This window comes from Sarcophilus harrisii, chromosome 4 (assembly GCF_902635505.1).
Source record: "Sarcophilus harrisii chromosome 4, mSarHar1.11, whole genome shotgun sequence".
Classification (NCBI taxonomy): domain Eukaryota; kingdom Metazoa; phylum Chordata; class Mammalia; order Dasyuromorphia; family Dasyuridae; genus Sarcophilus; species Sarcophilus harrisii.
The window spans coordinates 68,576,628-68,594,106 of NC_045429.1; the positions used below are offsets into that span (position 1 = coordinate 68,576,628).

At 34.7% G+C, this 17,479-nt stretch overlaps 1 protein-coding gene across 3 annotated transcripts in view; it reads left to right on the forward strand.

Moving 5' to 3' along the window:
- The window catches only part of CEP350 (centrosomal protein 350), a 166,676-nt gene extending 153,868 nt beyond the window's left edge, over positions 1 to 12,808 (forward strand). For all 3 annotated transcript variants that reach the window (XM_031936976.1, XM_031936978.1, XM_031936977.1), the window contains 7 exons: positions 1,149 to 1,285; positions 1,752 to 1,834; positions 2,947 to 5,009; positions 6,066 to 6,476; positions 6,579 to 6,725; positions 8,951 to 9,073; positions 11,450 to 12,808. In XM_031936976.1, the coding sequence (XP_031792836.1) occupies positions 1,149 to 1,285; positions 1,752 to 1,834; positions 2,947 to 5,009; positions 6,066 to 6,476; positions 6,579 to 6,725; positions 8,951 to 9,073; positions 11,450 to 11,614 (3,129 nt within the window). In that variant the 3' untranslated portion in view covers positions 11,615 to 12,808. The remainder of the gene's footprint in view (positions 1 to 1,148; positions 1,286 to 1,751; positions 1,835 to 2,946; positions 5,010 to 6,065; positions 6,477 to 6,578; positions 6,726 to 8,950; positions 9,074 to 11,449) is intronic.
- The last annotated feature ends 4,671 nt before the right edge of the window (positions 12,809 to 17,479 follow it).

Consider the following 17,479-nt stretch of genomic DNA (forward strand, 5'->3'; position numbering starts at 1 on the left):
GTAAATAACAAACAAATTATAATTGATGAGGGAAAAAAATATCTTCAAGTATACCCAAGACATAGAGGACAGATTCCTCCAATCAATATAAGTTTCCTTAATCCTCTTAGGGACTGAATATTAGTTTGGCCACATATAGCATTTAATGGAGAGTCTCTTCGACAGCCTTCAGATATGTTCATTCAACAAGCATGTACTAAGAACTATTATAAATATCAGACATTGTGTTAGATTCTGAGCATACAATTAAAAAACAAGTATTTTCTCCCCTCAAAGGACTTATATTGAAGAGAAGCAACAAATAAAAAATATATTCAAAATAATTTCTGGCAGTAGAGTTGCCCTAGCAACTGGAGTATCAGATTGGGTCTTATGTAGGAATTAATACTTGAGTTAAGCCTTGAAGAAAAGAAGGCATTCTAAAAGGCAGAAATGAGAGGGAAAGAATTCCTGGCCCTTTGCTGAAATTCTCTGAAGATAAAGTGTCATGTACCAGAAACAGCAAGTTGGCTAGTTTCATTAGAGTGTAGCTTGCTTACTTAATAAATGCTTGTTGAGTGAATGACTAATTGAAAAGAAGCATGGAAGTAGAAATCATAGACTCTAGCATCTATATTCTGAAGGGTTTTAAATGACAAAACAGTGGAGATTGCATTACAAAACTGGTGACAGGTATAGGACACCAAGTCCATCCTAGATAGGGGAGTTTAGAAGAAGGGCCTGAACCATCTCCAAAGGAACTAGAACTACCTCCAGACCCTATATATTTTTTTAAAACATCAGATGGTACTTGCGGGGGAGGATATTGGATAGATGATGATAATTGGTTACAAATAATATTTGTTATTCTCACAATAGAGAAAATTAAGACTTGGAGCATTAAACATATTGGCTGTCTTTCTCTCCCCCTCCCTCCGCTCCCCCAAAGTCAACTCTTTACCAGAGTGGATTAATGGATATAAATGTTAAAAACAGCATTAGATCATGCCATAATGATATAATATAATAAAAATAATTCTTTCCCAAAAATATACACAATGCCAGAATATGAATATTGCTACTCAGATGTAAACTGAAAGTGATTAAAGTTCTTGATTAAAAAAGTCTTAGTTCTGAATACTAACTACAACTTTAATTTCTCAAAATAGTCTTATGATGAATTTATCAAGAAAACAGAAGCTGAGTTAAGCCGGGACCTTGAGACATCACCAACAGCTAAACCTCAAATTAAAACTCCCTCCTCCACTACTGAAAGGCCCAAGATCAAACCTCCACCACTTCACAGGTTAGATTTTTTTAATCATTTGTTTTCTGTACTGTCCAGTCTGATAATAAAATATCCTAATATTGTGTTGAAGGATTTAAAACAAATTGGGAAACTGGAAGTATTGACGACCATGATACAATAGAATATTTTACAATTTTTACTAAAAACAAATATACCTCTCTTATTTTACTAAAGTTGTTTTTGTCTTCATGAGGCAACCCCCACTCCAAAAACTTTATAATATTCAGTTTATGTAAGTGTATCATAAAAGTAAGTGTGGAAAGAATTTAAATCTATCCGCCATATATATAACAAAGATTAGAACACACTGAGGAGCTAATTGAGTTGGAATTGGATCTCTGGGTAAGTTGCTTATAGAATTCTTTAGAAGTTGAGTGAGAATTCCCACTCTTTTCCATTTGCCAGATAGTCTGCTGTCATAGAGCTCTACACTTCTCTTCATTTATTAGCTTTTCTCTTTCAGGTCTGAAGCAGCAAAGAACTGGAAATCCCTGACAGAGTCAGAACGGTCCAGAGGATCCCTAGAATCTATTGCTGAACATCTTGGTATGTAATGTAAGACATAATGATGTTTAAGGATTTGTGCAGAGCACCCCAAAGTCTACACCTGCTCTATTCTGTAATGAATACTTTAGAAACAGTGGGTGGCTATTTTATAACTCATTCTACAAAATTCTTTTTCAATGTGCATTACAAATTTATCACATTCGTTTGAAGCTATTTTTCATTTGTCCCACTTGATGAGAAAACTGAGTTATGGAAAAGCTTTATATGGCAAGATAATTAAGTATACATTTAACATAGAGCCATCGAGCCCTTAGTACCACACTTTCTTTATTATTTTCTTTTAATGGCCAGTTTAGGTCATACTCTTTGAATTCCAACAATTATAAAAAAAAAAAAAATCAGAATTTTTATGTTGGAAGGCTTCCTCTCCCTTCCCTCCTTTCTTACCCCAAAAAGTTAGAGAGCTAAAGAATTGTACTCTAAAAAATATATTTGAAATAATAATTACATAGGATCTGTATATCTAGGCATTGTGCCAAGTGCTTTAAAATTATTTCAATTGATCCTTATGACAGTTCTGGTATGTTCTATCATTCTGATTTTACAGATGAGAAAAGAGAGACAGGCAAAATGACTTGCTCAGGGTCACATACTTAGTACATATCTGACGTTGTATTTGAATTCAAGTTTTCTGACTCCAAGCCCATTGAGATCTACTGTGCTACCTACTGCCAGATAGAACATTTATATTTATCTCTTCTTCCTATTCCTAACCCCTACCTTCTTGAAAATAATTTATAGGTATTCATTGTACAATTTTGCTTTTGATCAGTCTAATTGTAAAAAGAAAATGATCTCTACCAGTGTATGCCCATTTTTCTTTCTTTAGGGTTTTTTGGTAGTAGTTTTTAAGATGGTATATAAAAGGTTCTTCCAAATTTGCTTTAATTATTAGAGTTTCCTTTATTAAAAAAGCAAAGCATAAAGCTTCTGGTAGAAGAGTTTTCAGTAGCTATTATTGCCCAAGGTTTAATTTTTCTTCCTTACTATAACATCTTGGCTACAAATATTACTTTATACATGGCTAGCATATAACTGAAAGTGCTTTTTGATAACTTTAATGTTATGCTTTCTTTTTTTATGTCTTTCAGATACTTCACCCTTAAGTTCTGAGAAATCTTTGTCTGAGAGAACGTTGTCTACACCTACCAAGAGACCTGCTGACTTGGACATTCGTGTAGAACAACCTCCAAACCCATCTCCACATCTTAAAATATCTAGGAGAGCCAGAGCAGAATCTGGGGATTATCTGGAAAATGTGCCTTTATTATCTCCTTTCAAAGATCTAAACACCGACAGAATCTCTAATGTATTGGATATTAGGTTGGAAGAAGAGGATAGTCATAAATCTGAAATCCAAGAAGAGGTGGGGGAATATGCAAAATCAGAAGACAGTGAGATTGAAGATAGTTATTCTAAACTCTCTAGAAAATCTTACGTCTTGTTGAAACTAGACCTGGAGCAGGGAGATTCACCTGAAATTGTCTCAATGAAAAGTCTTCCTTTAGACTCTAAAAGTGTCCCAAAAGATTCACAGAGCCCACTTGCCAGGGAGAAACTTCAGAAAATAGAGAAAATGATAAAAGAGGTACAAAAGGACAGAAATGATATTGAGGATCTGAGTGCAAAATCAGAACAAGCTTCCTACCAACAAAAGATTGCAGAGGAACAGGACTCGTCTATTTCAGAACAACTTTCTAGTCTTAGAGAGATGTCCTACTCAGATGACTTTGAGGCGTCTTCTCCCAAAAAAGAGACTTCAGTTGAAGGAGCACCTGCTGAATTGTACAAAGATGACTTTGAATTATCATCTGTATTATCTCCCAGAATTGACTCTCAATCACAGAGGGAAAAATTGCCACTGACAAAGAACTCAAGAAGTAAAGCCACCAGTTTTAGTAGCGATGATGAAATTAGTGAATGCCTTAGCAAGAAAAGTCTGTCCATTTCTGGAAGTGTCCATTCTGGGAGACTATTGGAACTCAGATCTCCAACAGAACTTTTGAAAAGTAAGGAACGGAGTGATGTGGAGAATGAAGATGGTATTACTGAGGCACCATCGTGGGCCTCTGCCTCTTCTGCTGAAACAGATAAATTGCTAGATTTCCAACTTGGTGACAGAGTCCTTATCAGCAATGTTCAGCCTGGCACTCTTCGATTCAAAGGCTTGACAGAGTTTGCAAAAGGATTTTGGGCTGGAGTAGAGCTGGATAAGCCTGAAGGAAATAACAATGGAACTTATGATGGAATTATGTACTTTGAGTGTAAAGAGAAGCATGGGATTTTTGCTCCTCCCCAGAAAATCTCTCACATTGAAGAAAATTTTGATAATTTTATAGATGAAAATGCTTTTTCTAATGAACAATATAATCAGCATCAAAAACAAGAGCAGAAAGACACAGAGAGTCCTGAGTCCAATAGAGAAAAAGATTCAAATAAAAATTTCCAGGAGAAATCTCCAGTTAGCATACACATAGTGGAAACCTCAGTGGAGAGAAGCAGTAAGACTGAATCCATATTTAAAGTAGACCATACACAAGAGAATTCTGTATCTACTGAATCAACTACTCAAGAGCAATCTTTAGTAGATTCTATAGTTTGTTCCATAAAAGATGAGGATGATATTTCCCTTTTTGTTTCTAGTGCCATAGAAAAAGTTACTTCTTTTGTATTGGATGATACATTAGATATTGTCCTTTCTGAAGAACTGAAAAGACAACAAGAGTATTGGACAAAAGAATTGCCTGAAAAGAACGAAAACTTATCTCCACAAGTTTTGGGAAAACCTTCAACCCCACTCCTGGACCTTTTAACTAAAGAAAAAAACCAATTGGAAGCTCAGTTGAGATCATCACTTAGTGTGGAAGAAAAATCAAAAAAATTGGAAACAGTCAGCTTACTGACAGATAGCCTGCTAAAAACCTTTGTGAAGGATACAGTTGATCAGTTGCAACAAATTAAGAAAGTTAAGAATGAGAAAATACAACTTAGCAACCAGGGGCTTCATGATGATGACCAAGAAAAAGTATTTTCCAGAGTCCCATCTAATTATCATGAGGAGCAATCACCTAGTAGCCCGCCAGGTCTGTTTTTAAAGCCTGAAGTAGATGATGAAAGAGAAGAAGTTTCCTCTCCAGATATGTGCCCCAGACCAGTAAGTATTTTTTACATAAGAAAAATACTGTCAGTATGTTACCATGGAATGATATATAACTAGTGTAAATTGTGTAATACAAAACCTGATAGTTTTTCTCCCTTTAATATATTCCCTATTAAGTAACCCAATGAATTACCTACACTGAATCTTTTAAGTCTATGGAAATTCTTGTTTTGTGAATTTGTTAATAACTCCGTTGAAATCATGATGTTTATAAGTAAACAGAATCATTGTTTTTGAATACTTTGTAGCTTTTTTCTCTCTGACGTAACTGTCTTCTGTTACATCACAAAGAGTTATTTTAGAGATGTCACAAACACATGACACATTTGTGAGGATTATAGTGTTCATTAAAAAGTGCTAAGTTGACTACCTCGCATACTGTTCCCAGCTTAGGTGTCCAAGTAGATCACTGTGCAAGCTTATTCTATATTTCCTTACTAGTGGTTCTGAACTTTATCGTTGAGGAGACGCCTGAGAGCTATTTGCCTAACTAGCTACTCAGTCATGGTTTCTGTGCAGAGACTGCCAGTTATGATGAACAAATCAGAAAATGTATGTAAAGCGCTTTGTAAACTTTAAAGCGCTATATAAATGTCAGCTTTTATTATGATGATGAGTCTGGTTAAATGGATATATGTCCACTATGACATACATCAGGACCATCAGTTATTTAGGTTGTTCTTGGACAATTGAGCAAAAGTAATGCTTTTTAGTAACCTGAGCCAGATTCACACCAGAGGTGAGAAAATCCACATCCTATTTCCAAATTTATAACAACACAGAAGATTTATGATGCAAAAAAAACCTAACCAGTAATTTAAAAAATAAAATCCAGTCATAAGACATGTAAGCAGAATTATTTTAAAATGAAATGTTTAAAGTAGCTAGTTATTATTAATAATCACTATTTTGGTTTTCTTATTGAACACAAATATAGAGAGAATAATGTAGAGAAATAGTTGAATGTACAAGTAAACTGTTGCTTTTTTCTTAAATATTTCTACTAAGTGTTTTGAGTTTGTTAAATAGTCTTTTATCTTGCTTCTATAGGAGAGCCCCGTATTTGGTGCCAGTGGACAAGAAGAACTTGCTAAGAGGCTTGCAGAACTTGAAATCAGCCGGGAGTTCCTGAGTGCATTAGGAGATGACCAAGACTGGTTTGATGAAGACTTTGGCTTAAGTTCCGCCCACCAGGTCCAACAAAATAAGGTAGAAGAACCAATTGTGCCGCCAATGGCAGAGTCAAAAAAAGTACTACCTCCAAAGCCATGTGAGACACTATTGGCTGTTCCACACACTGCAGAAGAGGTAGAAACACTAGTCCATGCTGCAGCTGAGGAACTTTGGAAATGGAAAGAGATGGGCCATGATCTTCAAAGCATCAGTATTCCCACAAAACTACTAGGCAGTGCTTGTAGGGGTCAAGATATGGAAAACACCAGTAAAAGAGTCTATAAGAAGGTATGGTTTTTTAGGTCACTTCTAATTTGGGAAAACCTCATATTAACCAAATTTTGAATTCTTAATTTTACCGGGTTGTTGTTTTTTTCTCCCTTTGTCAAGGCGGTCTTTGACTTGACGAAAGAAATTTTTGGAGAAATATTTGCTGAAGATCCCAATCTGAATCAGCCTATCTGGATGAAACCATGTAGGATGAACTCCAGTTACTTCCGAAGAGTAAAAAATCCAAATGACCTTGATGAAATCAAGGTAGGAAAAAAATTGTAAAATATTTCCTTTCAATTTTTTAGTAAAGGATGTAATTGCAAAGCAGATTTTAACCCTTTTTAAAAAAACAAAATAAGTTACTTATAATTATTATGGTATCTTCACATAAAATGCAATTAAATATCAGGACATTTAAAATAAATTTAGAAATTATTGTAATATTAAAAAACCTTTCAGAATCATTTATAGTAATTATAGAATGTTATGCAACCTTTCCAATAACCTCTAAGGCTATAAGATTCAGGAAAAACCTGCTTTGGTAGATGTAGTTTCCTCACAAATTAGTTCCTTATAGCAATAAAATCACAGGTCCATTCCCTTTCATCTTCTATTCAAACCCTTCCAAAGGGAATATACAACCTCTTTACAATAGGGATTCTTAATGTGTTTTTGTATCATGAATCCCTTTGCAAACCTACTGAAATTTTAATCAATTATGGTTTTAAATACATAAAATTATATATATATATATATATATATATATATGATTACATAAGAAGCCAATTGTATTGAAATAAAATTATCAGAATATTAAATGAAAACAAAATTCACAGAACCCAGGTTAAGAATCCATGTTTTCAAACATATATTTTAGACCCAGAATATATTTGGGACTTGTCTTTGAAAAATTCTCAATGGATTAATCTTTGCAGTCATATCAGTTTATAGACACAAATATTAATCATAATTGGTCCCTTGGGATTTCTAGTTTGAGGAAAACCAAATTGCTTGGTGTTCTCTTCACATAAAAGGGTTAGCTAAATATTAAAAACAAAACAAAACACTAAAGCCCTGTAATACTTTAATCATAGGTGATACCTTCCTAGAATCCTCTGAAAAATTAAAGGTTCAACAGTAAAAAGGGCCCATTAAACCAACTTGGATGATTGTTTTTACTTAAGTAAATATCCATATAGCATTTTTTTTAGTCTTTAAAATACTATTGTTATTATTATCTTGCTCCTCTGGACCTCAAAGTGAGAAAGAAACTACAGTGAGGGACCTTCCTTTTCCACTGTAGAGAGGAAACTGTTCTACAGTATAGAGTTATGTGGAAACATTGTTTAAGTGACTTGTCCAGGATTGTATACCATTTTAGGGCCAGCAGGACTCTGAGAATGGCTCTCTATCCATTTTACCCTGCTGCCTCTATAGTAATAGAAAAGCACTAATAATCCCTTAGTATCTATTTGAAAGGTTTTGTGCCAGTTCAACAAAGTGATGAGTATTATTTAGAAATCTGGAAGAGCATACAATGTTTATAATAATACAAAATTACTTGACTTAAATCTTCTCAACCTGTGAGAATTACTCCATTCCTAAAAATCAGTTATACACCTGGTTGAAGGAGCTAGTCTACAGTGTTTTTGTTTTGTTTTGCTTTGTTGAGAGCAAATGGGGTTAAGTGACTTGCCCCAGGGTCACACATATAAGAAGTGTTAAGTATCTAAGACTAGACTTGAACTTAGGTCCTCCAGACTTAAGGATTGGTGCTTTATCCACTGCACCACCTAGCTGCCCGGATCAAGTCTACAATGAAAGAAACAACAGAAAGGAAGAGTAAGAATAAAAGAGCATTGCTAACATCATGTTTTTTCAGTTACTTTTAAGTATAAAACTTTTTTAAAGCATTTCCATAGAAACCCCAAATATCTGCTTCATCTAGTCATCTTCTGTTTTTCCTTTCTTCATTCCCCAGAACTGCTTCACTAATTTTAATACTGAAATGACTTTTTATTAATATAGAAATACATTTTCCCAGTAAAGTGACAGTTTACTGTTGGTTCTTAATGGCAGCAGTTATGTTTGTTTGGGTTTTTTTTTTTTTTGTCCAAACCAAACTCTTCTGTTTGTCTTTTACAACATTAGCCTGTCCCCAGACATTTTGTGATTTCATGGCAGATTATGAATTCCTTTTTTGCTTACTTTCAAGAATTGCTTAGCTTGGAAATTGTGCCATTTTGAGATTGCATAATTAGAGAAAAGACAATTTAAGTCATTCCTGTTATTACAAATCACTGCTAGAATTTATACTGTTCATTTTTATTTTGTAGTAGTTATCTATCTATATTTTTAGTAAAGGATGGTAATATATCTATAGTAGTAATTATCTATATATGCATACCATGAATTGTACACTTAAATTTCAATTACATCATTACTATAATGTTCCTTCACCCATTCCTCCTCTTTTGTTTTTTCCTCAGAACTTTATAGCTACTGAAGTACTTAAGCTGTTCAGCCTTAAAAAGGAACCAAACTACAAAACAGATTGGCAGAAAATGATGAAATTTGGACGGAAGAAGAGAGATCGAGTTGATCACATCCTGGTCAGTGACTAAAGCTAAGCAGTGTTTTATTTTGATAAACTTTGTCCAAATTCATGAACTTTTTTGACATGGACTAATAAAATTGGTCCTAAGTGATTGGTTTTAACTAAAATCTTAAATCATCTATTTATTGTATCTGTAGTTTCTTATTTTGGAGAACACTTTTATTTACAGTAATCATGTGTGTATATATATATATATATATATATTTTTTTTTTTTTTTTCCAACTAGAGTAATTATTGTAGTGGTGAAGGGAACTTCCATTGAGGAAACTTCTTCTAACAATACAAATCAGCATTTGCTCTACAGCCCATATATTCTAAAAGTTTCTTTATGGAAGTGAGGGATGAGTGAATTGACCCATTTGTGAGTCCATAGCAGAACTTGATGCCCGATCTTCCTGAGTCCAGAAAGTTTTTCTACTATAGCCAGATTTAATTTAAAAGGAATATCTGTCCTAGGATTGTAAACTGAATAATACATTTGTTTCCAACCTTTGTTGGATGCATCATCTACATAAATATTCTACATTAGTTGTCGTGTTATCCTTAAACTTAAAAATAATATCTCTTCATCTTCATTCCTTCATGCAGATCATTGTACAAATATTGGTTAAACATCAGTCATAGTTGTTCTTAATCGTTAGTACAAGGCACTAAAGATACAAAGAGTTCAAGGAACTTTTGGACCTGAAGCACTTTTAACTAATTGATTAAGAAGATACCATGATTGATCCAACTGGACTTTTCACATACACATCATTATGGTCCCCTCCTCCCAAAGTCTGAAGAAAACTTTGTTTTAGTTTACACTTAAGGGAATTGATCTGCAAGTTTTTGAAACTTAAGCTTCTTGTACTTTTTACCTTCTAGACCATAAAAATAAGAACTTTTTTATGCCATGCTTACATCAATTGATTTGTATCTTTGTATGTGTCTGGTAATGAAGAAACTGAGGCAGACAGGGGTGAAGTGACTTGCACTCAGGGTCTTGGAGCTAGTAAATGTCTGAAACAGAATTCAAACTCATGTCTTCTAGCTCAAAGTCCTGTGCTCTATCCACTGCACTGCATTGATGTGTGATGAATACTTTATATATGCAGGGAATTTTGCCCCTTGAGAGTAAAAGATTTTTGTACACTTCCATAGAGACTTGAATCCCAGACAATTGATGCTTCAGTGAATTTGACTAATGTTTAAGTATAAACCAAAGTAATTTTATTAGATTATAACAAGCTAATGAAACTAACTATTCCTATTATTATATATAGAGAAGGGCACTGAATTTTAGTTCCTAGTTGTGTTAGTTCTGATATTTAATACTTGAAATTCCTTGAGCAAATCACTTAATTTTTCTGGGACAAGTTTTTTTTATCATTTTACTTTATCTTAGCACAATTGGATGAGATACTAAAGTTATCAAGTTAACTTTAATGGAGTTGTGTAGTAATGGAGGATGTAATATTTGGACTGAGCCTTGAAAGATAGGTAGCATTTCAACAGACAGAGATGAGATAACGTATATGCTGTACTCATGGAACAACATAACCAAAGGCTTAAAAGTGAAACAGCAAATATGTGGGAAAAACAAAGGGATTCAGGTTGGCTGGAATATACAGAATAGCATTATGACCTAAAACTGAAAAGTCAGGTCAGAGCCAGTTTGTGGAGCCTTGAATACCAGGGTAAGAGAATGGGACTTGATTTCTATTTTAGTGGCTACCTATTGCCAACTGAATAATGTATGTAATGTCTGTTTTCTGGGAACATTAATCTTGTAGCTTTCTGAAAGGAAAATTGAACAGAGGAAGGCAACTTATTTAGTGAGTTATTGTAGATGATGGGATAGATAGCTGATGAGGGCCTGAACTAGGGGAGAAGCAGTGGCAGGTAGGAAGGAGATACACGTGATACTGGGAACATAGAATTTTCTTGGCAACTGAGTAAATGAGAATTGAAAAAGAAGCCCTGGGAGGGCTGTTCTGCATCAGTACACAAATTCATTCTGAGACACTGCTTGTGTCTTTTAACCTTTATAAGCCCTGATTTCCTTTTCTGTAAAATTTTGATTAGACTTTACATACAATAGCCTTTGAAGAAACTTTTATCTGGTTCATTCTCTGTTCAAAGCACGATTGTGTTTAAAACATTTCTGGTAGTATATATTGGCTTGTGTACTGAAATTTAACATTCTTTGGTGATTGTGATTCGGTGTTCACAAAAACACTTGATGCATACATAGAGAAATAAATCTTTGGTCATTTTTTTTCCTGATTTCTGCTCATTTTAATTAATTTAGGTATCCTAAAGAACTGTATGTCTTAAAAAAATAAGAATTATATGATAGTGATTTTCAAAATTCTTTTTAAATCTCAGGTACAAGAGCTCCATGAAGAGGAGGCTCAGTGGGTGAACTATGATGAAGATGAACTCTGCGTAAAGATGCAGCTAGCTGATGGGATCTTTGACACCTTAATCAGGGATACTATTGATGTTCTGAACCAGATCAATGAAAAACAGGGGAGAATGCTGCTTGTGTGACACCTTCCAAATAAACCGAAAACATTGTGACAATTTGAGTTGTGGGCCTTTCTGCCTCCTGATATACACTACATCTCCATCGTAGCAAGAATGCTGCTGGCCCTTGTTTACCTGGTTTTAAAGACAGCTCACATGGAATCCCAGGAGCAATCTGGTACAGCCTTTGCCTTTAGATACTGTTCACTAAACATATCGATTGTTTTCAGTGAGCAAAGTTGCACACCTGCTGCTAACACAGAGGCATATTTCTAATCACCACTTTTCAGCATCCCAAATGGTCTTAGATGAGGGCTGAAAATACCAGAATTACCTCTTAGTTTAGACCAGGATACCAGTTTACTCAAGTCCTAAGTCAAGAGAGAATTATAAATAGAAATATCACATTATTTTGGAATCTTATTGGCTTATACATCTGGTTGTAATAAATGGACAGTACAATACTTAAACAGTGTTAAACTCTTCACTACTTTTAAATGGACAGCTCTAACAATATACATCAGTTTTACACTTTGGAGTTCATTTTCTTCTATTATAGAAATTTAGCACAAGTGGATTGTCAGGTTAACAGAAGAAAATGGGTGACCTTGCTTTCTGTTCTCATAGAGACAATTTGAAACCCTTGTATCTTTTCCAGTTTTCTACTTTGGGGCATGAGAACAAAGAAATGCCCTTCTTGAAGACTGGGCACAAAAGACTCACTTAGGGTCAGCTTTTCCCATCCTTGTCCCCACCCCCTACTTTTCCTTATCATTCTGAACTACCACCAGCTGCTCCTAGAATCACAAATACTCAGGACTGTCTCAGGCATCCAGGCAGGCAGAAGTGGACATTGCTCATTTGGACCTTCCCTCCCTTGATCCCCATGTTCATCCAAGAAATCAGAGAAACTTTTACTTGAATGATTTAGGAAATGAGTATATGCACCAAAGACCAAAAAAAAGTTATGCCCGTTGCTTGTGTGCTTGTATTGTGCTTGTAGAACTTTCCTTAATTTATTTTATGATAAATTATTAAGTTTGAAGTATGTGTCTTCTGCAAGGTTGGTTGTCCTGCCACCTTCAACATTGAAACCACAGAACCTATGAAAGGTGCTTTGTATGTTACTTTAGATTTCTATCCTCAAAGCTTATATTATTAAACTAGAGGTTTAAATAAAACCATATACAAATGTCAGAAATGTCATTTGGATTCCATGAAGAGGCTATTAATAGGATGAAAGAACTTTACCAAGACAAAGTGCAATGTGCAGGAGTTGAGAAATTATTTAAGACACTGTATAAGGTAAAGTTCTGCCTCTCCTTACATTGCTCATTACAACTGTTAACTTGTCTAGAGGAATTATATAGCATCCAGCTGCTTTGTTAGAGTATGTGTGGTGCTGTTCTCTGACCTCAGTATCCTGCCTTTTGACTGGTTTATAGTAATCAATATTGTTGTTCCTCTTCATGTTAGGATGTAGATAACCCTAGGCTTGAATGTAGATGCCTTAAATTCAAGGGTTTTGAACCAGAAACATGACATGAGACCTCAACTGATTAAATATTCCCAAACATCTTGGAGTTGATGGACTCCAAAACATGTTAGGAAATCCCCAAAGATACTATATCTTTAAATGTGCATATACATTCATTTCTGTACCTTTCCTCCAAACCTGTCCTTATTCCTTAAATTTTTCACTATGCATACTTCCATTTTGACTTTCTCTGATTCCATATTTCCCTCATTAGTAAGTTAATGAAATAATCATTGGAATCTTTGCATTTTGCACAATGACCGGTAAATGATAATTCCTGAATATCAGGAATAGAACTAAAATGGTTGCATTTTGGTCCAGAGAAGTTCTCAGATGTATTTATCAGCACTTCATCTGACCTTTTAATGATAAACTATGGCCATCCAGCCATAATGGGCAAATTAATAAGAAAATAAAGGGGAGGAGTGGTTGGAGTTATTAAGAGTAACTTTTTTTAAATATAGGAATGTGAGGATCAGATGATTGGCTTTCTGTACACTTTAATGTTTTATGCAGGAGGTAGGAAGGCAGACCCATATCTTAAATACATTTGTTATGATATTGAAACATGGCAAGCATAAATTTTTGATGCACTACTATGGGAATACTAAAATAGGAAAACAGTTTATCTCAGATTCTCATCTGGTCCTAAAACTTTTTCTTAAGAATAAAGTCTGCTATATTCATTCCTAATTTTTCAAATAAAACAGTACTATTGCTGGGGGGAGGGAGGGAAATCTTCAGTCAGTCCATGGAGTAGATAGAGTAAGCAGATCTTTTAGGCCTCTATAATAAGAAATATTGCCAAGAAAATTTAGTACTGATCCTATACATTTTGATCTTAAAATACCATTATCTGTCTTTAATACAATTTTTCTTTAGTACCTTGAGAGTACGACCTATATCTAGGTTCTAGGTGGAAAGTAGAGAAAATAATGGTCTTACTCCTTGAAAAAGTGATCATTTTTGTTCTTTTAACAAGTCCAAGAAACAATAGAACTGAGCAAGGAAACTGAAACACTTTATTTCCCTGTCCACTAATTGTTTTAGGGGTAATTAGGAATGAATGCATTGTTAGGATTTAGGATTGATTGATACAGGGACTGATCTTCTCAGGGTTAGAACCTTTTTACTCTACTGAACATTGATACTTCCCTACAAAATGGGTTCTTTCCTTCCTCTTTTCCCCTTTGTTCTCTCTTTCACTCTAACCTTGTCTTTTCCCTGAGAATAAGATCATGAAATTAGAATTTAACTCTTGGAAGATTGGCACCATCCGAATTCAGTACTAAACTGAGATGTGGCTCCTGAGTCCAAAATAATTTGTGCTATCTGAGATAATGTTAAACTAGAAAACAACACAGGGTTCCACAGTCTTTTTTCAGGACTGAAAAATAATGGATTAGGAAAAAGTTGGGAAAAATCTCAAAAGTAAATATGAAAGAATGGTGATTTTGTTTCACCAAAAAATTGTATTTACAGATTTAAGACATCTTTCAGAAAAGATTGTGTTATTCATTAGAGTGTTGTGGCTTGTTGAAAAAAGTTCATACACATTCTTTTCTTGAAAAAAGTGGCCTTAGCTCTTTGCAATACTTGAATAAAAGTGTGTACCTGCAAAAGAATTTCTGTAGCACAGCAGTAGAGACCATTAACTTTTCTGCAAGGAATTCAAGTCAGACTTTCATCTCCCTTTTACTACCTTAAGAAGACTAGTGAGTAAAGCATTAATTTTAAGTTTAAAAAAAAAATGATAGAAACTACAATGATGTTTAATGCAAATTGTAGGAATTTACATGTTTACAAATCATCTAAAACTGGTTGCGCAACAATTCAAGAGGATTTCTTTGTATTTTTAAAATTCCAAGAAAAATGTAAACTGATATAATAGGGGTACTGTCATTTGAATTAACCCATGTTTAATAGCTTTTCCTTCTAGGCTCTGCAAAGCCTCCTTGATACACATTGCAAAGCCTTCTCTGGGGGGGGGGCTACCCTCCTTGTGTGTACTGTATTGTGCAGATATTAAAAAAAATAAATAAACCCGTTTACTGTGTATGTGTAAATAGGTCTGATTTTCAGGCCATTTTCAGCCAATCGTCACATCCAGTGCAGTTTTGCACAGTCGACTTAAGGGTGTGGTTTGTAAGTATGAAATGTAAAATAACTGGGATGAGTCCCTATGTATACCAGTGTAAATATCTTTATTAACTGAAATGTACTTTAAAAAGATAAAATCTGTAAATAAACTGATTTATAAATTAACTCATCCAAGTTGTGAATTTTTTTATACCTGCAAAGGAATGTTATAAAAGCTTTTGTGTTTGTTATAAAATTCACTAACTTCTGATTGCTTATTTCAGTGTAAGACCACTGATGTTTTAGCAGTTCAAAAACAAACTTAATCAGCTTAAATGAATAACTGTTAACAGCTTAGACTATTATACAGCTACAATAAAGGATTCTTGGATTTTGTATGAAGCATTTTACAAATCCTAAATAATAGTGAAATCAGAAGTCATGTGACAGCTCCAGTCATACTGCACTTTGCTCAGTTATATCCAAGTAAAAACCAAAAGAAAGTTATTGACTAACTATCGAACGTAGGAAAGAGATTGTAATTTGCTGGTCTTCGATCTGTATCCCTAAGAACATGCATGGTATGAGGGTAGAGGGTCTTGTGCACACAGCAATTCTGGCCTAGAATAGAGATTCAGGAGAAGTCAAGATAAAGCATATTTAATGCAGTTTTTAAAAATGACAGATGAAGCAACTAATTACAAGCTGTAAATGAGACCAAAGTAGTGAATATTTTTGAATGTTGAATATACTAATATTTAAGGATTCAAAAAATGTTAAATATCAGGAGGAAAATGATTTTTTAAACAATATAAACTTCATTAGATTCTGAAAAAGATTTAATCTTGAAAAAATTAGTTGACTCCATAGGTTTAACTGTGATAGATAGGACACTGGATTGCATGCCCTCAGTCACCTATTAACTGGGTTGTAATACAAAGATTAGTAAATTCTCCAAGGATTGGGGACATGGGTTGTGGAAGAGTAAAAATGGAGGTCCAGATCTTAGGTCTTATGTGGAAAGGTGCCAGTCCACATGGGGAAGATTGGCAGGGAGATACCGGAGTCACCTGGGTAGATAAACTGAGTTGTGACACATAGTCTAGTGTTGATGGCCATGGAATAGATATTGGAGCTATTGGAGTTTGTTGGGTATCTCTACCTAGAGTTCCAAGGATATCTCAAGTTCAACATGTCCACAGTAGAATCAAATATCTTTTCCTCAGACATCCAATTCCCAAACTTATACTTTCGTCGAGGTACCAGTATTCTTTCAATTGTCCGAGTTTGCCAATTCAGAGTCTTCAAGTCTTCACTCCCCCTTAGCCTCCATATCTGATTATCCATTCTACTTCCATATTACTTCTCATTTCCTTCTCTCTTTTCATTCTCATGACCACCAACCTACTTGAAGAATTCATCACCTTTGACCTGCACTATTTCAACAACCTCCAAATTTGTTTTCTCTCCAGTACAACTTCTATGGATATGAACATAATCTTAAGGCCAAGTCTGATACTCTCTATTTGGAATTGTAAGATACAGAGCTAGAAGGGACCTCAGAGACCAAACCCATTATTTTGTAGATGAAGAAAGTGTGATACAGAGATTTGACTTTGTCTAGATCTCATATAAAATGTAACTAAAGGTAAGATTTAAACCCAGGTCCTCCAAAAACAGTGCTCTAAGAATCTGAGTTCGAGTCCTCCTATCACTGCCCAAGTTTTGCTTAAATCTCTCTTTTGCCTCCGTAAAATGTAGAAGTTAGCCTTAAGAGTTAGCCCCTTCCATTTTAGATCTGTGAACTTTGGCAAAATCAATACTGTATTAAACTTGAGGTAAGAAATGCCAAAATGAGAATTCTGCCTCAGACACCAACTAGCCGTATGACCTTGGGCCTTCTCAATTTCAGTTTCCTCACCTATAAAATGAGAATAGTGAGAGCACTACTCTCAAAGAATTCTTGTGAGGATCAAGTAAGATAACCAGAGTATTTGCAAACAAGGTATATGTGTTATATAATAGCCTTGTTATTTTCCCATGTCACTCCCTTGGTCCAGGAATCCTTGGGAGCTCTCCTATTGCTACTAAAATAAAGTACAACCTCCTCAATTTGACATTTAAACCCCTCTATCATCCATCTCCAATCTACTTGTCCAGATTCATTTCAGATTATTGCCCTTTTTGAATTCCTTGTTCTGCTCAGATTCTTAATCCAAACTCATCATTTCATCTCCCACCTGTGTTTGAACAGGCTGTTCTGCATGCCTGGA